A 27,500-nucleotide genomic window follows, 5' to 3' on the forward strand; every position below is an offset into this window, starting at 1 on the left:
CTTTGTTACTGTTGCAGTTCACACACAGCTCCTAATGTTAAGCATATCTGAGGTAATTACAGTCGGCATGGTTAATGTTAGCTAACTATTCTTTCCGTATCTTGCCTGACGAGAGAGTGATGAGTTTGTTTCCACGGTGATGAGCTCAGAAACGACTCCAAAACGTCCGTTATATAAAACACCGAAGAAGAGTGAAATGTGGAAGACAGAATATGAACAAAGAAGTTGTGTGGGTCTGACATTCATTTTAAATACTTGCTTTTCCTTTTTAAGATCTTTATGGTTGTTTTTATTAAGAGAATTCTAATACAGTTGTACCATTGCTGGTTATAAGCCATTAGCATCATATTAGCAACCAAAATTACTGAGTGGGCTTTTATAAAAGTACTCATCGGTTGTAGGATATTACAAAAGTAGTAGGGTATTGTGTTATAACTGGATTTTCCATGCCAGCTTGTTAGGTTGTTGCTCTGAGCTCTAGGGAAAAGCCCTTTTGAGCCAGATAAATCTGAAAAATTAATTTGTAATTAATTAATAATTAATTTGGTATTTCTGCATCTACTTTCAATGTATTTACCGAATAACCTCCCCGGGAAAACCCTTAAACCTCAAATCCCCAGCTTTGGTATTCAAGTGAGGACTGCAAAATACAGTACACACACATGCACACACAGATGCACAGAGACACACACACTGACACAAACACACACACCGGCACACACACAAAGTCGCATGCCCATACACACACAGACACACATACTCGCAGACACGCACACACACATGTGCATGCACACACACACACACAGATTCCTTGTTTGCCAAGAAAGGGATTTATTAACACACTAAAGGAGCACATTAGCTGCTATCCTGAATGGTTCCCATGGAAACAGAACAATGTACTTGTGTAGGTGCTAAAACGCACAATGCTCGCTGCATGCAGAATATGTTAAAGAGATAAAATATACAGTACATCACAAACACCCCAAACACAAACAGCGACGCTGAGAAGACACCCCAAGCTCAAGTCCCCAAATATAAACAGTAAGGGCACTAACTGAACACACTAAAAAAACTATCAAATCCCTTCCCCTCTGAAACCCTTTCTACTCCCATGCTAAGCTACCCTTAGCATCACCGTGTTGAGGCCACAACCTCTGATAAACTCCACACATTTACGTATGTTTGCATTTTAGGTGTGTGACTGACGCTCTTAACCACAGCGACGTATGGTTAGTCCACAAAAAAAGGGTCTAACCAACACTGTGTGTAATGTGAGTGCAGCGGTCAGGCCACAACACAATGTTGACAGGTCACCCTTAGGCACTAGACTGAACCTGTTGAAGGGAAGACAAACCAGCTGGTTTTTAAGTGATATCCCTGGCGTAAAATATAGCGATGACGACCAGCTTGAAATGACCAGCTACCAGCTGTTTCAAAACCAAGCTTGAGCTGTTTTTTGTTTTCAGCAGGGATGTTCTGTCCTGTTCTGTCCAGCTGTGGAGGGTGTGTAGCCTTTAGCGTGGAGCTGCTTTAGCCTTTAGCGTGGAGCTGCTTTAGCCTTTAGTGTGGAGCTGCTTTAGCCTTTAGTGTGGAGCTGCATTAGCCTTTAGTGTGGAGCTGCTTTAGGCTTTAGCATGGAGCTGCATTAGCCTTTAGTGTGGAGCTGCTTTAGCCTTTAGTGTGGAGCTGCTTTAGGCTTTAGCATGGAGCTGCATTAGCCTTTATTGTGGAGCTGCTTTAGGCTTTAGCATGGAGCTGCATTAGCCTTTAGTGTGGAGCTGCTTTAGGCTTTAGCATGGAGCTGCATTAGCCTTTATTGTGGAGCTGCTTTAGGCTTTAGCATGGAGCTGCATTAGCCTTTATTGTGGAGCTGCTTTAGCCTTTAGCATGGAGCTGCATTAGCCTTTAGTGTGGAGCTGCCTTAGCCTTTAGCATTGAGCTGCATTAGAGGACCAGAAGAGGACCAGAAGGCGGGGGTTTGTACTTTCTGAGAGTTTCCTTAGGTTCCAATACACCAGAAAGCTCACTAAAACGTAGGCCATGTCCAAAACTGCTTACTTGCCTACTACTGAGCACATCAGTTGCATACAAGTTGTGTACCACACATACTCAATAGTAGGTGAGTAAGCTGTCTCAGACATGGCCCAATATTGATAGCAGAGGTCGCAGCAGTGAGAGTGGAATTCTGACGGAGAAACGCGGGTACAGGGGCACTCACATCCTTCAGACAGCCCATGAAGTTGTTGCTGACGGGGGACCCGGGCAGGTCGGCCGTGTTGGGGCTCCCCCCGATGTAGAAGAAGTCGTCGGAGCCCAGCATGGTGTAGTCCTCCTGTGTGTACCCTGTGGTGGTCAGGATCCCGTCCACAGAGATGGTGACCTGCGCCGGCCAAACCCCGACAAAGGGACAGCGAGAGAGAGGCGGGGGGGGGGGGGGAGACAATAAGAGAGAGAGGGAGAGAGACAGGGAGGGAGGGAGAGAGGAAAGGGGAGAGAGAGGGAGGGAGGAAGGGAGGAAAGGGGAGAGAGAGACAGGGAGGGAGAGAGGAAGGGAGAGAGATGGAGAGATCGAGGGAGAGGGAGCAGTAGAGAGTGAGAGAGAAGGAGGAACGGAAGAAGAAAAGGAAGAGGCTGGATTAACGGCAGGTTTGAGGCGGGCTCGGCGTTTCCCTAGTTCGAAACGTTCCTCCTCCAGTACGACTCAGGGATGGGAGAAATCACTCACGAGTGCAGTTGCTGGGCCCTGCCACAGGGTGACACTGTTTTTCATTTATCATTCGGCGCAAAAAAATAACTTTCACGTTTACTCGAGTTAAAAAATGTTTTTTCGCAATATGGACGATAGATTTCCCTGATGTCCTAGACTGCATCGAATAGCTATTTCCTGAAATAGGCAGGTGAGCACAGAACCATAAGCTAAAGTGTACTACTGACGCTATAATCTTCATTGCAGGAAAACTGTGCAATACCGTCGAGCTACATGATTTCACATCTAAAGAGTAAATGCGTGGGATGGTTGAAGAGACAGATTCTTTTAATTTGCTTTACTGAACAAAGTTCCTTCTCTCCTGAATGAAGTTCCTGTCTGGGGAAATGTCTTTTATCATGAACCAAGCAGGAATGGAAGAATGATCGAGACTGAGTTGATCTAACAGGAACAGGGAGGGCGGAAAAAATCACCTGTTTTTCATTTCTTTATCATTTTCAAGGAATCCATCTCCCGGTGCTTTTAAAAAAGCCTCTAAACGCGCCCAGAAGCGCGCTGTCAGTTGTGCATAATCGCCACGCGTAATGGAACGCATTAATTCAAAGTACATTACGATCTGCCTGGTGGCTCGAGTTATTGTTTTATTTCGAAGCGACATTGAAGAGTTCTTGATGCAGCTCACCAGGGAATAAAAAGATTAAAAGAAGGAACTGTATTGTGTATAAAGCCCCAGTTGCACACGTGACAGGTATGAATGTGTGACTGGAGAGAATTATCAAGTGTATCACACGGTAGAAAAATAGCCTTCCTTGCACTGACTCTAAAATAGACTCGACGTTCTGCTTGGCTCTCGCCGTGATTTTATATTCAGCAGGGGGCGGGGATGTAGAACTTTACCTTGAAGGAATTAATGAGAAGGTGACGGTAACTGTTCTTTTTAACTGATTATTTTAAGTGCTTAAGCGCTAGCGCTGATGGGATTTCCGCCGATTGATCGGCTCCCCGGTGTGCGTGTGCTTACGCTCAAGAGCTTGGACGCGAGATACATTTTCCTCGCATAGCATTCTCTGTTAAATTACACAAATAGCCCTGGCTGAAATAATGATAAAGCAATGTTTATTATGACATCTGCCGTCGCAGACAAACGCACACGCGCTCAATAAATATGCATATTTACAGGAAAAACTCAATTACGCCACAGCGCTTTTCAGACTGTTGTTCTTGCACACGCGCCTTAGCAGATGTCATTCCTTCCCCGAGTCTCAATTACACATTCTTTTATTTATGATCACATTACCGCGTGGAGTGCAGATGCTATTGTCCTTGCTCAAACTGAAGTGAACACTTATCTGTAAATAGGGTCGACTTCCATCACAAAAATGGATGTTGAATGCAAGAGATTCTTATCAGTCAAATCATTCCCACACAGATGATTAGCATTAATTAAGTAAAGCGATGCATAATATCGTCTGTCAAGCTATTTCTCCTTGATCAATGACATATTTAATGCTGAAGTTTTTTTTAACACTGCCTGACTAACAACAGCACTTTAATTTCCCAACCGCGATCCCGTGCAACTGGTGACTGAACTAGAACCGAATATGTTCTAAAAAAAAATAAAAATAAAATAACCACCGGAAGGGACCGTGTCAAAAGAGCCCAGTCAACTGCACTCGGGAGGATTTTCACCAGCTGAGCGTTGCTTTGTTTTTATTTGTATTTGTGTTGTTTCCCGTACTTCCCTAAGAATAGGGCAACACATTTTTATGTCTGCTGTTGTTGCTATTTGGGGGCAGGGGGGGGGGGAGGGGTAGGGGTCGGGTTCTGCTTGGGTAATACCAGATTTAGAGACAAGGCTTGTCTTGAGGGGGGGGGGGGCCGGGGAGAGGGGGCTGAACTTCACTGCGCTGGCTTGGGGTGTGCGCTTTTTTGGACGGTTCGGGGGGGGGGGAAGAAGGGGCCGTTTTGCGACGTGGCCGGTGGTGTCTCTATTCAAGATGGCGGCCTGGTGTCGAGGAAGAGATTTGCCGCAGTCTTCGCACCCCTACAGAACAGCATCCTCCCGTCGGCCGACACACCTCGCCTGTGAACACCAGGTCCCTGTGACGCCGCGAGGTCTTTATATCAGTGGAGACGGTGGATTTCAGGGAAACAGTGAGTCGATAACAGTGATAACAAACAGCCTTTATTCGGGGGCAGGCGTGTGAATTTTGGATTGTTGCCTTTTGGGGCAACTAAAGGCTTTACCAAACATAATAATACAATGCTCTTGAGATGAACTCTAGCCAACTGCCAGCCACCTGAGAGGATTGCGGGTATTGGACCAACGGTGAGTGCCGGAGGTTGCGATTGGCTGTCTCGTGGTGGACAGGGGTTGAGAGAGCGCTGGTGGTGAAAGGTCTGCTCTTCGGGTCACCGCGGAGACGCACACATCTGGCACGAGAGATGAAAGTGTAGCCTGAGGACACTCGAGCTAAACTCTCCTCCGTCCCGGATCCCGGAAGAGAGCCGCGCAGGCGTAGGATGCGGATCCGTGCTGCCCAAAGTCTGGCCATGGTGTCCCCGCTGTGTGCGCTCTCGAAGTAAGGGTTCCTACAGCGCTCCTCTGCGTCTCCGCGGAGGAACCGCGCTTAGTTCAAGGGTTCTTCATCAGGCAAAACGGCTCAATCTGGGAGCATAAGGAACTTAAGAGGATTCCGCCACGGAGAGAAGCCAAAGGACCCTTTATTTCTGAAGAGTGTACGCCCGTTTTTGATAAAGCCAATAGCACAATAACCTTATTAGGCTTTTAAGAACGTACAGACGGGTGACAAATGAAATTAAAAAGTTGAATAAATGAGTGGAGAAACATAACGAATGCAGATGCTTCCATACAGGGGTACTGCATGACATAATTAAGCAACATCCTGTCATGCACTGTGGCATGTATAAAAATACTGAGCAGGCCCATTTGACCTTGATTTTGGATCAAGCTGGCAAGAGGAAAAGATCCAAGTGACTGGGCAGCAGGAACTCATTTGTCACCAGTCTGTGTCTTTAAGTTCTGCCAGAATTATTGTGCTTAAATTGATTTTAACACCGTGCAGGTTTTGGCCAATGTGTTTTGCTTTTGATCTCTTTTGCAAAAGTAAGGAAAACCAGTGTACAGAGGTGAGCCCGGGGGGCGGGCAGGGGAACCCCTCGACATGGTTTCTGCACAGTACGATGACATCCCGATCGTGGGACAGCATACCTCCGGACGCCATCGTGTGCGTCGAGCAGGAGAACCCAGAGATGGTCTGTGATGGACCTTCTCTAACCCTTTGTGAGGTCACAAAGACGTGATTAGAATGTTCTTAACTGTCCATTCTAATGCCGATCTAATCACTACTGGTGATTGAAAACAATGGTGTTCTACCCTGCTGTGAAATCCAGCTATGTCAGCTTGAAAATTGAGCTGGTCATAAACTGCGCTAGCTGGGTACGAGCTGGTTAACCAGCTAATGTTGGTTGCTTGTCTGAGCTGGTCAGCCAGCTACCAGATCTTTCAAAACATAGCTTGAGCTGGCCAGATCATATCAAGCTGGGAGCTGGTCTGAACAGGTCAACCAGCTGCCAGCAATCTCAAAACCTAGCCTGAGCTGTTTCTTTCAGCGTGGTAGAACACAACTGTAACACTTACGGTAGAATATTGATAAAACCGTGGCTAGATCTGCTCACACCCGCAGAGCAGGTGCAACCGGGACAATGGTTTGTAGAAGCATGCGGTTGTTTACCTGCTGAGAGCGGGAGCCTGCAGACACTGCGGCCCTCCAGGACCGGGCTCCGGTTGGACAGGATTAGAGTCCCAGTGCCAGGCCTCGAAGAGCAAACACCCTTTTGACACTCATACACCCTGAGCAGGACGATCTATGGCACGAAGTGTCACGGGCACACAGACTGACGCACCGTAGGCGACGGGCGAATCAAAGCGGCGTATCGAAACCGCCGTCAAAGCGCGGGGGGGGGGGGGGAGGAGAAAGGAACGCGCGTTCCGGCGTCGCAGGGGGTAAACCGCCAGCCCCCGGATGAACGTGCGGAGAGGGGCGCGGGTTTTGGAAACACGCTGCGATGCGTGTAACTCCTATTCCCAGGGACCGCTTTGAACCGCGACACTTTCACCCTTGAGCTATAATCAATCGCATTTTACATGAAGAGGCTTCCCTGGCTGTGATCATGCATTCTGTCTCTCCCAGCATGCACCGCTACACGCTCAACGCTGAGCCCAGAGCCCGATTTTATTCACCGTGAAGACGAGGGAGGAATGCGTTCCTGTGCCGCCATTCCACAACCCGGAAAACCCACCTGTGTGATTCCCAGCCACACACACACACACACACACACACACACCATGGACACTCTCCTGCACACACACACGTCATGCACACTTGCACACTCGCACAAACACACACACACACACCATGAACACTTGCGCACACACATACTGTGCACCTGTGAGTACACACATACACGCACACCATGCACACTCGCATTCATACACACACACACACACACACACACACAAACATACAGTGCATACACACAGAAAACATGCACACACACACACACACACACACAAACACATACATGCACATACACACACATACCCACCAACCCACTCAATGTATGCACATACACGTGCACATGCACACACGCACACACACACACACACACACACACACCGGGGGAGTTCTGACTGCACAGAGTGACTTTCAGAAGACTTTATGCTCTACGGAGCAGTTGAAGCTGTCAGAATCGCTCTCTCACTCACACTCCTCTGTGTGCTGCGCCTCGTTAGAATCACTGCCTGCTCGGCGTGCGAGCCCTCTCTAACAGACAGCAGGGCCTTTCAGACCCTCTCGCTTCTCACTGACTTCCTGCAAGAGCACAGTGCCCTGAGACAGTATGCAGTGTGCCATCTGCAGTGCCCTGAGGCAGTATGCAGTATGCCATCTGCAGTGCCCTGAGACAGTATGTAGTGTGTGCCCTCTGCAGTGCCCTGAGACAGTATGCAGTGTGTGCCCAGGGCAGGGGTGCACAGCAAGGGCCGATCCGCTTCAGGATTTCCTGTGCCAACTTCTGCTCTTAATTATTGAATTCGCTAATTGATATCTTGAGCAATTAACAAATTACTCCCCCAATAGTAGTGCGTGATGAAGTTGTCTTTCCCCCTCAGAATTCACCAGAAATGATCAGTTTGGGGGTCGTTGGTGCATGCCGGACCGCCCTACAGGGTTGCAGACCTCAGGGTCTATGCATGTTGACCCCCCACCACGGCCAGAGACACACCCAAACACCCAAAACCCACACACAGAGACACACCCAAACACCCAAAACCCACAGCCAGACACACCCAAACACCCAAAACCCACGCACAGAGACACACCCAAACACCCAAAACCCACAGCCAGACACACCCAAACACCCAAAACCCACACACAGAGACACACCCAAACACCCAAAACCCACAGCCAGACACACCCAAACACCCAAAACCCACGCACAGAGACACACCCAAACACCCAAAACCCACAGCCAGACACACCCAAACACCCAAAACCCACACACAGAGACACACCCAAACACCCAAAACCCACAGCCAGACACACCCAAACACCCAAAACCCACAGCCAGAGACACACCCAAACACCCAAAACCCACAGCCAGACACACCCAAACACCCAAAACCCACAGCCAGAGACACACCCAAACACCCAAAACCCACAGCCAGACACACCCAAACACCCAAAACCCACAGCCAGACACACCCAAACACCCAAAACCCACAGCCAGACACACCCAAACACCCAAAACCCACAGCCAGACACACCCAAACACCCAAAACCCACAACCAGACACACCCAAACACCCAAAACCCACAGCCAGACACACCCAAACACCCAAAACCCACAGCCAGAGACACACCCAAACACCCAAAACCCACAGCCAGACACACCCAAACACCCAAAACCCACAGCCAGAGACACACCCAAACACCCAAAACCCACGCACAGAGACACACCCAAACACCCAAAACCCACGGCCAGACACACCCAAACACCCAAAACCCACAGCCAGAGACACACCCAAACACCCAAAACCCACAGCCAGACACACCCAAACACCCAAAACCCACAGCCAGACACACCCAAACACCCAAAACCCACAGCCAGAGACACACCCAAACACCCAAAACCCACAGCCAGACACACCCAAACACCCAAAACCCACAGCCAGAGACACACCCAAACACCCAAAACCCACAGCCAGACACACCCAAACACCCAAAACCCACAGCCAGAGAAGGACTCAGTTTCCTCGTTTTGACATCCAGCTATGCAGCCTGAATCGCTTTAGTGAATACCCAGCTGTACAGAGAGTATCTGTAAAAAAGTCATGAACAATGTTAGGCTTTTGTAATTATGTGAGTAATTACGCAAGTACCGATATGTCTAGGGTCAGGCAACAATATCTGTTAAAATAATTACATCAATAAAATGAGTTTGGCCCCTTTGGCATAAACCTATCGCAATTTTTTTTTTACCCAGCAGGCATGCCACACCGTTGTCCATTATCAGAACTAGGCAGAAGGTGGCCTTGTTAGCATTTTAATAAGAGGTGAAGTCCACATTTTAATGGAATTCATGAAATCTATTGTTACTTGTTTTTCAGCTATCTCTACCTTTAGCCCCTTGTATTTTGTATCTTAATCCAGGACTACCTGAATTTGTATATGTCTCGGTACTGTAGTTCCTGAAGCTGAAGATGTCTTGGCATGGTACGTAGTTAGACTTGGCCTAGCTACCTTGCTTACTGGACTTATCTTCATGGCCTTGCAACCAATCATATATGAATTACCTTATCTAGCCTGTTCTATGACCTCTACGTGCACTGTTTTGCCCGTTGCTTTGGATAAAAGCATGCGCTAAATAAAATGTGATGTCACAGACTTCCCGTGGTGCTTAGCATGAAGACGAACGGATGTTCTCTCTGGTACTTTTGTGCACGACGCGCGTACTACAAAACTATAACGTAAAATAACACACATTACATAACATTACATTACAGGAATTTAGCAGAAGCTTTTATCCAGAGCGACATACATTAAAGTGCAAATCAAACCCAGGGAGAAGTGCGATGAGGACCCTAGAGGAAAGTACAGTTCCGAATCCTAGAGTGATCAACATAATCATCATACATAAGGTAATGGGCCATTCAGCCCGGCAATGCACGCCTTTTCATACCCCTGAATTTGTGCCCTTTCGTTCTGCTAACTGAACCCTTCACAAAGTCTCCTTATCTAATAATCCCCCATTTTAACTGGCTCAGTAAGACTTTTACCCCACCAACCTGGCTGTCGTATTGCTGCTGTTCAACACATTAGCCACTTTGATCAGTGATGAACTTTGACCCTCTTCACAAAAGTCTGAGCAATCTAATTGTGCTAGGAAATGCACATGCACAGAAGGGTGATCATTACAATCAGTCAAAGACCACTTGCCTTGCTACCATATTATTTAGCGCACTAGCATCCAGATTGCTACCATATTATTTAGCGCACTAGCATCCAGATTGCTACCATATTGTTTATTGCACTAGCATCCCAATGCTACCATATTCTTCAGCACACTTGCCTCCCAAATGCTACCATATTGCCTACTCCACTAGCATCATGATGCTACCATATTGTTGAGCTCAGTAGCAGTGCTATTGTTTATAGCAGTGAGTCAGCTACTGTATCCCTTTTCTCCATAAATTCACTGGCTGAGCTACACAGCCAACACACAGCAGGGACTAAACCCACTGGCACAGGCTGGATGCTATCCAATACTACCCTTTAAGGTTGCCAAACATACGGTTTTCAACTTGGAATGACGCTGACTGTCAAATGAATTATACTAGTCCGATTTCTGGTTGTGACTGGATAATGCATTGTCCTGTCAGAGTAATAGATGGAAGGAATTTTGAATTGTAGTTTCCAATGAATTGCCGTGTCAATGGCTCCCCGGTCCGACATAGGTTCCGAACCCTAATACCGTGCTAACTGAGGCTTCTCGGTGAGAGAGCTCTGCTTCATGGATTTCCAATAGCACCTTCACACCACTTCTGTCACGGCACCCCAAATTGCTGAAAACTTTGGAGCGAGGATATTGGAGAAAACTCAAAGGTGATGAATCACTGACCTTACCTAAAGGATCCCACTTTTTATTTCTTGTGATGGATGCCTGCTTGGGCAATTCGTATCATTCAAAATGATCATTTCTTTGCCATTTTCAGTTTGCACAACCAATAGTGCAGTGTATGCTGCAAAGTTCATCTGGAGTTCTGAGGAATTCCTATGCTACTGGATCCAATCCAAAATGCACTGACTACAGTGCTACCTTAGCATTAGCTTTGCTTCACAGGTAACTGAGAAATTGCTCATTAAAGCAGTGTACGTATATGAATGGTACATGGTTGGCATTTATATCCAAAGCGCTGTACAACTGACTCATTCACCCATTCGCACACCAACGGCGATTGCCTGCCGTGCAAGGCACCGACCAGCTCGTCAGGAGCAATTGGGGGTTAGGTGTCTTGCTCAGGGACACTTCGACACACCCAGGGCGGGATTGAGCCAGCAACCCTCCAACTGCCAGATGACTGCTCTTACCGCCCAAGCTAATGTTGCGCCTCATGAAAGCAGTAACCTGAAGATAACAGGGCAGCGGACATGGACAGGAAATGGAGGGCAGGAAGCCAGAACAAGGGGACGCAACGCAGAGGAAAATGACAGAGACGACGGAAAGGCTAAATTGCATTTCAAACAAATGCTTATTTGGGAAGATGGCGCTGGATGCGATGCGATCGGATCAAACAATCAAGCAAATGGGAGTCGCGGCGGGAGCAGACAAAAGACGAATGGCGGTAATAACCCAAGCAAAAATCAAATCACAGCCAAATGATAAGATCACAGGAATAACTGCGTTTCAGACATCAATAGGACCGTCTTTAATGCAATTCATTTCTTCCCCGACGCCTTGGAGCACATCAGTTACGTTCCTCCCTCATCCTTTACCGCGGACCCCTGGGCACAGGACTCTTCTTCGCTCCGCTCGGATCAGACGCCCAGCCTCGTTTCCAAATCTCCGCTGCACCCCCCAGACACCCCCTACGTGTCTCCGACTTTTAGGAGTCGAGTTCTTGCGAGACTCAATTCTCACCTGTTCGTCAGATACTTCCCCACCCGAGGAATCTCGCACCTTCGCCCTGTTCTTTTTCACAAACTTCACAAACTGAGACATTCGTTTAAAGGACCCTGTGCGACAGGCACCAAATTAACAACGAGCTAATCAGCGTTTAACTTTTAAACGATCTTCAGTCAACGTTGCACGACAAACTGGATAGGGAAATTAATTTTAACTTGGTGAGCAGTGGTGGCATGGGAGAACTTATTTGGGTTTAAACTCGCAGACACAAGTAAATGAGTTCTTAAACGCTTTTTCATAACTATTTGCTCAGGTGCGAAAACACTCTCTCTGGGCATTACTGTCTCAGACTAAACCATAGACACTATCTATCATCACATACACAACATGGGCCCTCTCTGAATTGATAAGCAGCCAGTATCCCTCATATCTAATAAATGTTTTTTTGTTATGTATTATTCTAATTTGCGGCTAATTAGCCTAGAATATTGATTATCCACGATTTAATCATAATCCACATAGACAGAACATGGCATGAGGCGTTTATGTTTCATATTTTATGGAAAACAAGGCAATAAAATCTAGACTATTTGCTTCTGTGTGAGGCTTATAGTAATTGAGCTGAAAATGGAAAGCACATTAGGCCATTCCCTTCTGCAGAAACACACCGTGAGGTTGCCGTGGCTTGATTGACGGCAGTGACAGCGGGCGCGGCATATCCGTGCCAAACGGCAAACTCAGGCGCTAAACACCTGGTCCTCCACCGCGGCATGCTTTCCCAGAATGCATCTGGCCGGGCAGGCAGCCCAGGTGTGTGGGAGGCAGTGGGAGGGCAGTGGCTGGGCAGAATGGAATGGAACTGAATACTCCAATCAAAGGCTGCTCCTGTTCTTCTTCTTCAGGGAGATGCGCTCCACTCTCGAAAATAAAGGCATGGAAAGTGCCTAAAAAGGTACAAATGCTTGGCACTGGGGCGATACCCTATAGGTGCATGATGTACCCCGAGCCAGCAATCTAAAATTTATTTGTACCATTTTTGCTTGGAAAATTTACTTATTTGTAGTCAAAGAGAAACTTTGAGGATACATTAAGGAAATTTGATCCTTGAACCAAAAATGTACCCCCTCTGTTTCTGAGAGCGTACATCCATCTAACCATCCATTATCTAACCCACTTCGTCCTGAGTTAGAGTCTGCACTAGATGAGAGATGGGAATTCACCCTGGACAAACCATCACAGGGCACAGACACAATTCACTCACACCTATGGCACACAATTTAGACTGTCAAATTAGCCTAGCCTGTCTTTAGCCAGGCATGTCTTTAGCCTAGCATGTTTTTAACCTAGCCTGTCTTTAGCCTAGCATGTCTTCAGCTTAGCATGTCTTCAGCCTAGCATGTCTTCAGCCTAGCCTGTCTTTAGCCTAGCATGTCTTTAGCCTGTCTTTAGCCGAGCATGTCTTCAGCCTAGCCTGTCTTTAGCCTAGCATGTCTTCAGCCTAGCCTGTCTTTAGCCTAGCATGTCTTCAGCCGAGCATGTCTTCAGCCGAGCATGTCTTCAGCCTAGCATGTCTTCAGCCTAGCATGTCTTTGGAATTTTGGAGGAAACCGGAGGAGGAAACTCAAATGGAAACAGGGATAACATGCAAACTGCATGCAATAAGGCCCCGTCCGGGAGTCAAACCAAGCTGTTAAGTGACAGCACTAACCACTGCACCACCATACCCCCCAGATGGGCTACAACGCTTTTCTACGTCTCCAGCTCAGTGACAAGAGAAACCTTAAATGACTGCAAGCCACCAACCGCATCTTTCTCATAAACTTCTGGCTGCTAAGTAACTAAATGACTCATCGCTATCAAGCCATTTTCACAAATTCACTCAGAATGTCAGATGATGCAGAGTTTGCACTGTATCACATTTTTAATAACACGGATGTTTCTTATTACACATTTTCCATGCGTAGCTGTTATAAAGTTCATTTTCTCTACAGTACATTTGGTACAATGTCCTCCCTTAACCCTGCTATTGTGTGCTATCTTTGAGGTCTAATTGAGCCCAACAGTTTAAATAAACACCCAATTATTGTAATAGAAATATTTTGCCTTCTTATTGTTTCCATAATTACTAGCATTCTATCCATAAATATGAAAAGATTGTGAGAAACATCTCATTTTATAGCTGAAGGTACTGTAAGGAACCTGTATCGGAAAGCGCCATCAGAATCATCCGCAAAGAATTCTGAGATAAAGGTACAAATTTTATACAGTTACAGAGCCTCAAAAGAACCCCAGACAAAGTTGGGAAAGGATTTAGCATAGCAGTATGTTTATTGCATGGTTACCATTTAATCCCACCAAATTATAAAATGAGAAAACTTATCCAGTATCAATATGAAACAAGGTTAACTGATTTTTAAGAGATAGCAAACACCAAATGGGGTCAGACTGACCCCAAACATAATAGGAGGATTAAATAAAAACTCATTGATTGCCTGGCCCTCTGTCTAAGACTTCTCCGTGCACTGCAGACTCATCGCTTCAGTAGGGAGAGGAGATCACACCCGGCACACCTGGGACGATCCTTTTACCATGAAACTACATTTCCCATCACACTCTAGGGTCATGTTACAATGACCTCACGCATCTCCCATCAGACGCCATGACCAATACATCCATGTAACCTCAGACCAGGGGAGTGCAGTACAAATCACGACTACGGGGTTAGCGTAGCGAGGTAATGTAAGATCTAGGGTATAGTATGCCGCTCAAGTAGCCTATGGCCCAAGCACTGCTATAGGCTCATGTTCCCTCTCTCCGTGCACCTGGCGGTCGAGCTGCACGTTCACGCCTGTTTTCCGTTCTGGTTCCTCAGTGGTGGAATGACTTGCCTACCACTGTCAGAACAGCAGAATCCCTCGCCCTATTTCGACGCAGACTCAAAACCCACCTTTTCAACCTCTACCTTAGTCCTCCCTACTGATTTCCCCTGCCCCTCCTTTCTGATATCCCTATCCTTGTCTAACCCCCCCCCCAAAAAAAAAGACAAAAAAATGTTGCTAGTTCTGGATGTGATGCTTTGACTTATGGTAGAACCTATGCACTTGTAAATCGCTTTGGATTAAAAGCGTCTGCCAAATGACTAAATTGTAAATGTAAATGTAAATTTTTACATACACCGCCTCTTTAGCGGAACTACGTACAGCACTCGGTTAACAAAGCCCACCTTCACTTAACAAGTTGGTAACCACCTTGGCAGGGTGGTTTGAAAATACCCTCCTGGGATTTTTATGCACAACAGGCTCTAGTCCGCAGAGAATGCAGTGGAAAAAAACCCCCAAAAAAACATCCAGTAATCAGCAGTTCTGCGGGAAAACATGCTTTGTTAATGAGAGAGGGCAATTGAGAAGGGCCAGACTGGTCAAAGCTGACAGGAAGGTGAGAGTAACGCAAATAACCACACTTTACAACAGTAGACAGAAGAGCATCTCTGAGTCCACAATGTGTAAAACCTCTAAGTGGATAGGCTACAACAGCAGAAGGCCAATAAGTAAAAAAAATCCAATAAATACCTAATAATGTGCTTGCTGAGTGTGTATAGGGCGACTAAGACTTTTACACAGCACGGTAGAACTGTAGAAATTACAAGGTCACGGTCAATTGCGGACATAATGTAGGTCAGATAAGGCAAGTCCCTCCTGTGAGAAGTTGAACCTCCTTCCCCCAGTCTCCAAGGCAAGCTGGTCTTACTGGCAGTCAGAGCTTTTCGCTACAGTACAGAGCGACTTAGAGAGACTTCTGCATGAATCGCGTTGAACAATATATATCGGAACCGTACTGTCCTCTAGGGTCCTCTTCACACTTGTCCCCGAGTTCGATCTGCACTTCGTTGTACGTCGCTCTGGATACGAGCGTGTGCTGAATGGCTCGTAACGTAACGTAATGCAGTGTAATATACGGTGGTAGCACTGATACGCCGTAGTGCCTGAGCCTGGGGTTGTTCATGAACCGGCTGAAACACTCGACACGCAGAACCCCGGAGTGACGCACGCAAAACCTTTTCAACGGAGAACATCCAGCTCAAAGAGTAAGCCTCGATTTTCTACACGAGGCACAACAATGACTCTGCCCCCGTGCATAAACCATGCGTCTGTACAGCGATGCTTCACAGCGTTTGTTCCTGATCAGAGAGCAGTTTAGGGGAATCCATTTTGTCAAGATGTTTTTTCTTTGTCTTTTATGAAGAGCCGTGACTGAGAGGTAAACCAGCCGGCATCAGAGGAACTGCTGCCTTTTCCAGACGTACAGCAGGTGGTCTACTGCAGGCAAATGTAGAGGAATTAATTGATACCAAAAATAACAGTAATACAAAAAAAAGGCACATTCCTATTTTTTTTTACTTAAGTTCTCTTCATTGCCAGACTGAAGTTTATAAGATGGCTTTCTTATTGTGCAATGATTGGCAGAAGGCACATTCTACAATAATTTGTTTTAAATAATATGGGGTGTACAGTATCCTCAAACTTTGATCAACTAGGAAACATGCATAAATGAATTAGCCTCTTTCTTTTTATTAAATAATCACATTGATTTTACTGAACTGTCAATAGATTATTCAGATCATCTTCATCCTTGTCAATTATTATTATTATTTCACTAAGCTTTATTTGTACATGGTAGGTTCACTGGGCACACATGGCAATAAACCCAAATGCATATAAACAATAACACAACTGTTATTGCTGCATGCCCATCAAAGACCATGGCCTTATTGCATGTGTATACATGTGCCTAACCTCCTGAGACCCAGTGGGTTTTTTTTTTACATGATAGAAGCATCTTCGGTGACATGTTGCAGTGAAAATATTTTCCAAATATATATTTTATTTTTTATTTTTATTGAATGTCCCTTATATGAAGAGAAATGCTGTATATGTAATGTCCTTGTTTGAGGACGTAGTGTCTCTGGAGATATCTTCACACTACAGTGTGGAAATGCAGAGCCTCTGGAAATATCTTCACACTACATTTGCTGACAGCGTAAAGAAAAATGTAGCTTTGTAATGTGACTAAAAAGTAAATAAATAAAACGCACACGAACTACATTGTAAAGCTACCCTTATTTAGAAGATGCACAATTTGATTCCTGTGAACAATCTATTTGCTCTTTCAAGTAAAAAATTATGTTGCAATAATAAATACGAGTCGTTCAATTACCAGTATGAATTGTGCAACTAGATAAAAAATGTAAAATAAAAAATGTAACAAGAAATCTATGGTCGGACTGTTTTGCAATAACTGGCTTGTTCAGCCATGGATATTTTAAAAGCCACATAAATGTGAGTCTTCCCTTTGAAACAGTACCACAGCACAACAGAAGATTCTCTAGTAAAGTCATTTTTCTTAAGTGCTTAGAATGAGGAAAAACAACCTTCCTTGGGCATTATAAAATCCATAAAAAGACAGCATAAGTGCTCAGGTAGATTCACTAAATAGTCATTCTAATGGCTTGGTAATGGGCTAGACAGTAGGCGTGATAAATGTGTTGTACTTAATTTCTCCACAGGGAGCGTGTGTATGTGCGTGTGCATGTGTGTGTGCTCATGTGTTCGTTTGTGTGTATGAGGATAGTTCTTTGTTTGTAAGAACAGGCCTACAGCAAGGTTAAAAATCCAGAATAGCATGCCTTTAAATAAGTACTGTTTGTGAGTCAACCTGAAAGGAAAACAACCCCTAATTCAACAAATGAAGCTATAGTATTTTGGTGATCCCTCTTCTTTTAAAATATATATTTTTTAAATACAGTATTTACAGCTGTGGATGTCCAGATATCTTACTTCCTGTCCAGATATTATACTTCCTGTTTCCTGGCTCTTTGGCCCCTGATGGAGCTACCCTTCACCGCTACACCAAGAGAGCGTGTGGCTCAGTTGCCCCAGGAAGGGAGATCACTGTCTGCAAGATTGGTATGTCGAACAGCCACTTTTTAAACCATATTATCAGTAGACGGATCAATTTACTCTCAAAACGTAATGTGAGGGTGAAATTCTCTCTTTGCTGAAGGCCAGATTTACAAAATGGCTGTCCTTCCTGAGCTCCTTGAGCAGTTTCTTCAAAAAAAATCAATCTACATCTTTGAACTTTGCCGTTTTTGTGATTCTGTCCGCCAGTATAAATGACTTTTTACTCATGATGAATGTTTTATCACAGCTAGAGATATAAAGTAAGATATGTGTAGGCAGGATGATATATAAACTTTTGTCGTCACTTCTAAACATTTATAACATTAATGTTTACGAGCTTAATGCAACACAGGACAGTTGCAAAAGGGTGTCCGGCAAAATAGTGCCCAAAGTGCATTAGGTCCCTGAAGAAACACTATTACAAAAACGACAACTACTACGACTACTATTACTACTACAGCTATACGACTACAACTACTACTGCAACTTCTGCAACTACAACTACAACTACTACTGCAACTACTACTGCAACTACTACTGCTACATTTTGAGCTATATTTACAAAACTTCAGCTGTAACACTGAAAAGATCACAGAGTAACTGACATAAACTCCTGCCACCTCCAGTCAGCACAGATATTGGAGTGATACTCTGAGTCTCACATCTGGCGGCAGAGTAATCTGTCACAATCTGAGATGTCTAAATAGGTGTGGGACATTGTTCAAGGCGAGCTGAGCGGCAGAACCGAACAGCGTTCGGCACTTCAGAACCCATTTCTCCTGCCAGAGAGACAAATCTGCGACTCGGTGAAGGCAGGAGGTCAGGAGACAGAGAGAGTTTGACATTTTCCGCCCATGTTTCATTCACTACCACGGATCTGTGACAACAGAGGCAGTCTGGCTGCACTGCGGATTTTTGACAGCCGGGACAAAACACAACTTCTCCATCCATCCATCCATCCATCCATCCCTCCTTCGCTCTCTCTGAAATTCGAATTCAAAATGCTTTATTGGCGTGACATATTAGAACACCTGCATTGCCAAAGCTTGTTGGATGAACAACAATGAACAATAAACAAAATAATAATTGTACAATAATTGTAAATCTGAATACAGTATATTAATAGTAATAAAAAGATTATAATAATAATAAAAATTATTATTATTATTATTAATAATAATTATAATAATAATAATACAAATTATAAAAATGATAATACTAATATCATAACAGTAATAAAAATAATGTGTGCAATAACATGTTAGTGTGGGTGAAATGTATGTGTGTGTGTACATTAGTGGTGTATGTGTATCTGTATATGTTGTGTGTTTGTGTGTATGTGTGCATGACAGGGTTTCTCTCTCTCTCTCTCTCTCTCTCTCTCTCTCTCTCTCTCTCTCTCATCACCAGTGCATTTCCAGCTGGTGCAAGTCAACCACAGTTCATTCACAGAATCGTTCTGTATTATTTATTGGCCTACTTTATGTACTGGCCATACATAATGTACTAGAGGAGTGACACATGGCTGACTTGGTGAATTATTTTGCTGAGAAAATTTTAATGTCTGCCACCATACGTCTCAATTATTAATTTAGAACAAGCGTTTGTTTGGACTGAGCTAATGTCAGAGAAAGTATTTTATCACTCAATAATGGGGTATAATGTGTCCTTTCATATAAAGCCTGTGGCTGACTTTTCATAAATCTATGATTAAGCATTAAAATATAATATTACTCAGAACAGTGATACAGTATATGATCCTTTAAATTAAAACACACAACTATTAAAAAGATTTACATAAGAAAGAAGGCTGTACCGACATATATATATCTTTTAAAATTTTATTTCAATTAGCCAAGCCGATTTATAATTGATATAACGTTTGTAGTCAGCCTGCTTTATGCTGGTCAGTGGAGCTGCTCTCCAGGGTAAGATACAGTACACCTAACTGTAACATTAATAAGATACACTTGTAAATCAAGTCAGAACACCCTCCTGGTGAACAGACACCCTGGTGTATGTTTAACACATTATCTGCAAGCACAGCTGGGTACTCCATTCAGGCTGCATACCTCGCTCGAGGATACGTTAACGCAGTAATTAAACCAACAACTTCCCGGCTGCCAGCGCCGATTTCACAGTACTACCACCCGTGCTGGTGGACTAATATTACTGTACCTCGCGCAAGAACATCTTTAGTCCACGCACGGAAATAAAATTCTCCGCTATTCTGTTGAAATAATACGTCAAATAAACCGAAGGGAAATTGATCACAAGCAGACATTCGCGGTACGCTGATACACTGCACCCATCTTGTATTCGAGAGACCTCAATATTAAAAGTTCTTTGACGACCCCGTTATTTGTCAATGTCTTTAAAAACGGCCTTTGCCTCCGGTCGGTATATACGGCTGTCAGGAGCACAGTGAATATTTTATACAATCATTCGCTTTCATTTGGCAATGGACCAACCGATTCACGGCGCACTGAAGTTACGGGGGTACGTGACAACAATTCTGAAATGTTACAATTATTCATTGTTTGTGCGTCGATACTCCCCGAGTCAGACAATGTCGAGCTCCACAGGAGCCTGCCACTGGACACACAGAGCACTTCAAGCATAAACAAATTTATATTTTACATCATTTTTCTCAGGCAGGGGGGTCGACATTCATTTTCTTTAATGAGACGGCTTGCTGAGAATTTTAAAACTACTTAAAAAGTCATCTAAACCTTGGGACGTCTCTCAGAACCATTAATTATCAATTTAGCCAAATCTATCATAAATCTAAGAGAAAAAAACATCAATTTGCTTGAAGACTTATACATCTTGCACTGAACATATTATCTATGCATATTATCTATGCCTTCACTGATTAATTTCAGGTTAAGGGATCAGAGAGCATCACTCCTATTGGCTGTGATGCTGATGACTTATCATCAGCACTGCTGATTGGCTGTTTTATGTTTGCATGTATGCAAGTATGCAAGGTTGAATTGTGTGGATTGAACCTGGCTTATAGGCCAGACATTTACAGTGTAGCATTTAGCAGACACTTTTAGCCACAGAAACCTTTATAAATGCATATAGGTTTCTGGTTTGTTCATGGTAAACAAACACCACTAGAGCTAAAGATACAATCAAGTATCACCATAACACCAATCCTGTTAGCAGCACTGCTATTGCTGATGACAACAGTCAAACTCGCCCTGCAGTACTGACCTGCACGACATTAGTATGGGAAGCTAGAACTTCTGAGTCCATCGTATCGTATAGAGTTGGGCCTGGCTCACCTGTTGGAGAGGAGAGTTTTCCTTACCTGCTTTGGTCAGTAACTCACCTGTTGCTCCCGTCATAGGCTCTGTCTCCTGGTTGTAGATAGCTGGGCAGGTGAGGTGAAATCACCAGTGCAAATCCACAAGCTAAACTTGGGATATGCCTCCATAAATAAAAAACCACATAGGTTTGGATACAATATTTCTTCAGCACTTACCTGTCGTGGTGTTCTTTCATGAATCCTTCCTCTAGCAAAGATGACTTTTTTCATACGTAACTGTCCACCAACGGATGGACCCGACAACATGCACAGCACATTTCAACCGCTTAGCATCATGGGAGAGTGATCTTCCTTTTGAGAAAGTGAGCATCCTGTTTCCTTAGTGTATGTGCTTGATGGATAGGGGGACCCCCCAAACACACAGGGATACCTAGCACAGGTCTGTTAGACACTGTCCAGGTTTGAATCCTGTGTCAGTTGGTTGGCAGTTGGCCGGCTTTCAAACCCTGAGACAGTTGGGCAGCAGAAGGTTCTGATTGGGTCAATGTGTAGATCTGAGCCATGTACTACAGGTGGGGGGTTTATCCCAACATTTTCAATACTTTGGCTTTCTGGTGACCCTACGTTAGTAAGGGGGGGGGAACGGGAGATGGGGGGGGGGGGGCTCTGTGTATCCTTGGAGACCTGTTCCAGAAAGGCTCGGAGCAGAGGAGATGGGGGGGGGGGGGGGGGGTAGTTGTGTTGACAGTGTTAGGGAGTTGGGTTGGGGGAGGGGGGTGGGTGAACGGAATCGGTTAGTACTTTAGTAAGTAAGGGAGAATCAGACACAAAAATGGTTGTTAGTACAGTTACAACAAAGGTTTGGTTCAAACAGTAGTATTAGTAACAGTTTTAGTAAATTTAGTAAGCAAGAGTAGTACGATAGAGGAATCTCGAAATTTCTCTGAGATTTCATTTGCAAATTTCCTGATTGGGGTTTTCAGAAGAATTCAATTTGCAAGTGTTTTTTGTTTTGGATAGTACAAAAGAAAATGATCCATCCAGGTGAACAAGATGTACACAAGCCATGCACATTAATGATGTCGTAGAAAACGATTACAAATTATAGGAGTGTCATGATATGAATCAAACTGACCAAAACCAAGAAAGTAAATGTGAATTTAGAAAACAATAGAGGCAATAGCAAAAAGAAAAAGAAAGCTGAACAACGTTGCGGAGGGTTACGAAAGAAAGCGGATGGGATCAACACGGAAACTCGACAAGAACCAAAAACCAGGACCACGTGTGTGTGCGTACGTGCACAACTACACATGCCCAGCAACGCTGACACGCATACTCGGATGCAGATGTTAGCCACACTTAAGCCAAAAAAACATGCAACACTGAGCAGAGACTAAAAAAAAAAAAACTAAAAGATACGTCTTTACTGAAAACAGACCAAACAGATGGAATCACCACAGATAAAATGGCCAAAAATTCAAAAGGTTTAAAGGAATGAAAATCCAGAAGGGAGGAGGGAGGAGAGACCTTTAGTCTAACAGAGAATAGAGAAAAACTCCAATTGCAGCATATTTCATTTTGATAAAAATTTTATTGAATAAAATGTAAATTTAGGTCTTAACATCCCTTGTACTGCCTTTAGACTGCACTGTATTGTTCCTGTAACACTAGTGAATCTGCACTTTGAACGGAAAAAAAAGGTTCCGGAAAGTTCCATTGTTACAGAACCGTCTGACCATTCACCTCAATTGTAACCACGGCAGCTGGACGACAAGCCTTCATTTTACATCAAACTGCAAGTTGCTAATCCCCATCACACTGCTCAGGTTGAATTATATCAAATCCGCTGTGCCTACTCCTCACTGTATCTGATATCGCAGTGCTGCTCCTAAACACACCTTTTCCAAATTCAATCATATTCTTATTTTTAGGACCCAGAGTCCTGTCAAGTAGTCACTCCTCCACCCTCACCCTCGCCAAATAATTTTTCCGTTATGATTTTTTTTTCGGTAATTGTTTAGTAAGGTGAGTTGTGAGGCTGTGATTTGTTTTAGTAGGTTATCGTTCTTGAAATCCAAAACAAGACAAAATAAATATACAAACCTAATAATAATAATAATAATAATAATAATAATAATAATAATAACAACAGCAACGATTTTCTATCCATATTGAAAACAATCAAACAAAATATCGATGTATATATGTATAAGGCTCAAATGTTAATGCCATATTAATATACATATATACCCCCAAAAATGTAATTCGGTTATTATCAGAAGAGGGGGTTAATTACTGCATGCAGGAGGTTGAAATAAAATTTTGTGTTAAACTCGGTTACGGAGTTAGTGTTAGTGCTGATGGACGCAGTACATTGGACAAAATCCAGACATTCCCGGAGATTTCCCTGCTGGAACGGGAGCAACGGGAAGAGGGGAGAGAGAGGAGAGAGAGCCCATGTGATCTGTGAGCTCCAGTGACAGGCAGAGCGAAGGGGGCCTGGACCATATCATATTTAAGGACCATCCTGACATTTATTGATTGTGTATTTTCAAGCATTTTATTTTAGGAACCTGATATCCGTAAGAAGACATTTGTGTGGTTCTATATCCAGTTTTACATCCAGTCCGTTCTAAAGCGCCCCTCATGAGCTTTACCGAGAACAGGCTTGTTTTAGTGACTGTGTCTTTAAGGCTCATTGATAGCAATGAACCTCTGTTCTGATTGGCTGGCGAGCTCCGACTAACTGAACGCTGACTGATGACATGGACTGATTGCTTTGGATTTATATAAAAATAAACTAAAATACTAACTAAAATAAACGTATATATTGATATATTTTACTTATAAATATTGAAAAAGTTCAAATGGAAAAATGGCAAGCTCTCCGTGCAGTTATTTGTAAAGACGTACAGTAGCTAATATCTCCCAAAGAGTTGTGTGCTAATTAAGACTTTTCCCTGATTGCATCCTGATGATGGCAATATTCAAATAAGAGCAATTAAACATCTTTCCACTGCACCTTCCCACAATGCATCAGCACTCTAATTCACAATGCTAAATTATGCACTGTTCATATAGAGTAATGAAATCTGACCTAGTTAGTTCTGTTTATCATCTGTGCCTGTGCAGTTGTTATTTGTCACTATCACATTTGTTTGCTGGGGGGGAAAAAAACCACATTTGGTTCAGAACAAATAGAGTACACGAGACTCCTCGCCCGGAGAACTTCTCAGGGACTAAGCCCGATGTTTTTGACTCGGAGGAAGACATCGTTTGATGTGGAAACGTCGGTCTCCCTTGTCCATGAAACAGAGTGAGGTGTGCTCCACTGTCTCTTAATTCAGGCTAGCCCCTGTGAAGTGGTCCGGGTCCAGAGTCTTGTGTAATCTATCTGTCCTGGGAGAGCACCGATTGGGTCCTCCTTTCTTTACCCGGCTTGTAGCACGTTGGGTATTTCCCTTTCTGCATTAAAGGTACAACAAGATTTTTGTGTTAAAACATTGTTACAAGGCCATAGTAATTGCCTTCCTATCATTGAAAAAGGCTCATTGACATGTTGACTCACCCTCTGCCTGTGTTTATAGTCCTTAATTTCAGGTGTTAAAATACACGGCCCGACACTTTGTACCAAAACATTGTATGACTGTGCAATAATACAAATTGGGTCTAATTGCCACAGCCATTGGCGTTTCAACGTCAGCATGTTTACAGAGGAGGGAGAGGGATAAACAGTGTTGTGGCTTGAAGGTGTTTGTTGCTGCTATTCCTCTCTTGACTGTTAGAAGTCCGAAATTACCTATTGTACCTTTAAGTGTAGATGTCGGAATTGAATTAAGTGTGGGGGTCTGTGTCTTCTGCCGATACCGTAGATCGGACTCAACATTAATGGGGTCAGGGCCTCAATGGGTTGTTAACGAGCCTCAATGGGTTGTTAACGAGCAGTTTGGCAAGTGTGGCACAATATCAGAGTGGTCCTGCTGTTAGCTAAACGTTCGCTATGGGCTTTTCTAAACAGGAATCTAAACCTGTTCAGAAGACTGTTGGCAAAAGTTGCCATAATTTGTTAAGAACTTGACATAGCCATACTTCGTGGAAAAAATCATAGCCAATAAGTCAATGTTTTACACTGGGGGAGTAATTTTCTTCATATGCAGTTTAATCTTATAAACTACGGAGCACATATACCAAAAAAGGCACAATGACAATCCAAGATTCCGCCATTCTAGCTGCCTGTCACTGGAATCACATTACCAAAATTATTGTGATTGTTTGGGCATCCACGGCGTGTGGTATTTATAGGCCAAATTTGGTGGCGAAAACAATACGCTTCACAAAACAAAATGTAAGGGAATCACAGTATCTAATTTTATAACGGTCAGCGGGATAGTCAATGTCATTCTTTGTTTCTTCATAGAGATATATTAAAGACAGGATAAAAGGAAATAAAAAAATGCTTCCATATTCTAAAATTGAACCCTTTGGTTTGTTTTGGGGGCACATACCTCTTTCCGTGTAGCTCTGCTTTTGAAAGAGGACGTCGGGGAATACCGGTCGGAAATTAAGCGATGAAGTCGCCGATAAAAAAATAAATTAAAAAATTAAAAAATTAAAAAATTATAAATTGGGAAGGGGATTAGGAAAAAGTGAACAGAGAGATCGCTCGCTACCTTGAATTCGATGGCAGTTTGAGTGTTGTTGTTTTTTTTAGAGAACGTAAAGAAAATAGAAAGAGATAAAGAAGAAACAAAACCCAGGGCAAACCAAGGTATAAGACAATTAGAATGATATCTACCATATAATGCAGTTTGTTTACCATAGCGTGTCCAATGCCCGCGTGCTTTGGGAGGAAACAGGGAGAGGGGAAAGGAAAAAAAAGAGTGGCAAACCATGAACTCAACAAAGGGCACTTCATCTGAAAAACTACCAGATTCTGCTTCCAGAGAAAACAGGCTCATTTCAACAAACAAACAAACCAAAAAGAGATAAGCTAACCAGTCAATCCAGAAAATTCCAAAAATAAATGTAAAAAAGATTATATAAAGGTTCTTCGCTGCCAAAGAAATTATGAACTCAATTTCCAAATAAATATTTGCCAAAGGGTTGGAAAGTAAAATCATTTTTTTGTGCTTTGTTTTGTTTTTTTGTTGGTAAGTACACAAGTAGAAAAACCAACAAATGATATTCAGATTCCGTGAATGAGACAATGTTAGTTGTTTTAAAAAAAACAAACAAAGGTTAAAAAAAATAAAAAGTTGAAAAGTCTGGAGCTTTTTGTTAGTAAAAAGACAAGAGTTAGCAAATCAACTTTCACATAGAAGGGGTTAGGGGCGGATTAGGGGGCGGGGCTTGTTGTGGAGTGGGCAGGGGGGTGAAGGAAAAACAGACAAATATTAGTAGTCCTGAGAGTGGAGACCTGGAAGTGGGCGTGGCTTCAGGGGAAGGGGCGAAAGTTACCCAGGTGATGCTTTTATATGAGGAAAATGGCCAATTAAAAGGTTATAGTTTACGCTGATGTAAACTGTGAGTTTTTTTTGTTTTTTTCCTTTTATTAGATTCGGGGGTGAGGAGGAGCCAGAATAGTTGCGCTATTCACTGGCCAAAGTTACAACAATGGACCAAGGTGTCAATAGCAATACATCCAAAACAACAAGCAGTGCAACAAACAGGGTTAGAAAAGTTCAGTTTACATTATACATGTTATGAGAGAGAGAGATAGAGAGAGAGAGAGAGAGAGAGAGAGCGAGCGAGAGAGATAGAGAGAGCGAGAGAGCGAGAGAAAGAGGGAGATACAGAGAAAGAGAGGCAGTCCTTCAGGTTGAATGGGATCAGCTGAAGCTCCTGAATAAAGGTAAATGTTAATCTTTGTTCTCATGACAACAGGAAGTCGCTGTCTCTGAGAGATAATATAAAACACAGACATGAAACACATTATGTAAACACGCCGCTGCACCTCTGAAGCTAGAAGTCGCAATGCTAGAAATGAGAATAACTTTCAGTTAAATGTCCCTTTTTTCCCTTTGTTTCAAGGGCAACGCACTGCTAATCACGAGGTTAACAAGTTGTTTTTCTTTCCTCTGCTGTCCCCTTTATTTAATCCTGAAGGTGAGAAAATTTACCGAAGTTGGGTTTAATTATCACTGCCGTACACAACCCTGCAGCGCATATGCTAAACCTAAGTGCTGTTACTGTGCCAAAACAATTATATATATATATATATATATATACATATATATATAAATATATACATTATTCATTATTGAATGCATTGCACTGCTGCCGCACAATTGGCAGGTTAGATAATCGCATTAGTAAGTAGGTGTAATAAAGTAAAAATGTTCGTAATAAAG

General features: G+C 43.6%; 1 protein-coding gene across 1 annotated transcript in view; it reads right to left on the bottom strand.

Annotated features, from left to right (window-relative positions):
* The window catches only part of nrxn2b (neurexin 2b), a 794,861-nt gene that overhangs the window by 398,179 nt on the left and 369,182 nt on the right, over positions 1–27,500 (bottom strand). Inside the window, exons 9-10 of the mRNA XM_061234183.1 lie at positions 25,967–25,990; positions 2,219–2,380 (exon numbers count right to left, since the gene is read on the bottom strand). Of these exons, the coding sequence (XP_061090167.1) occupies positions 2,219–2,380; positions 25,967–25,990 (186 nt within the window). The remainder of the gene's footprint in view (positions 1–2,218; positions 2,381–25,966; positions 25,991–27,500) is intronic.

This window comes from Conger conger, chromosome 3, assembly GCF_963514075.1.
Source record: "Conger conger chromosome 3, fConCon1.1, whole genome shotgun sequence".
NCBI lineage: Eukaryota > Metazoa > Chordata > Actinopteri > Anguilliformes > Congridae > Conger > Conger conger.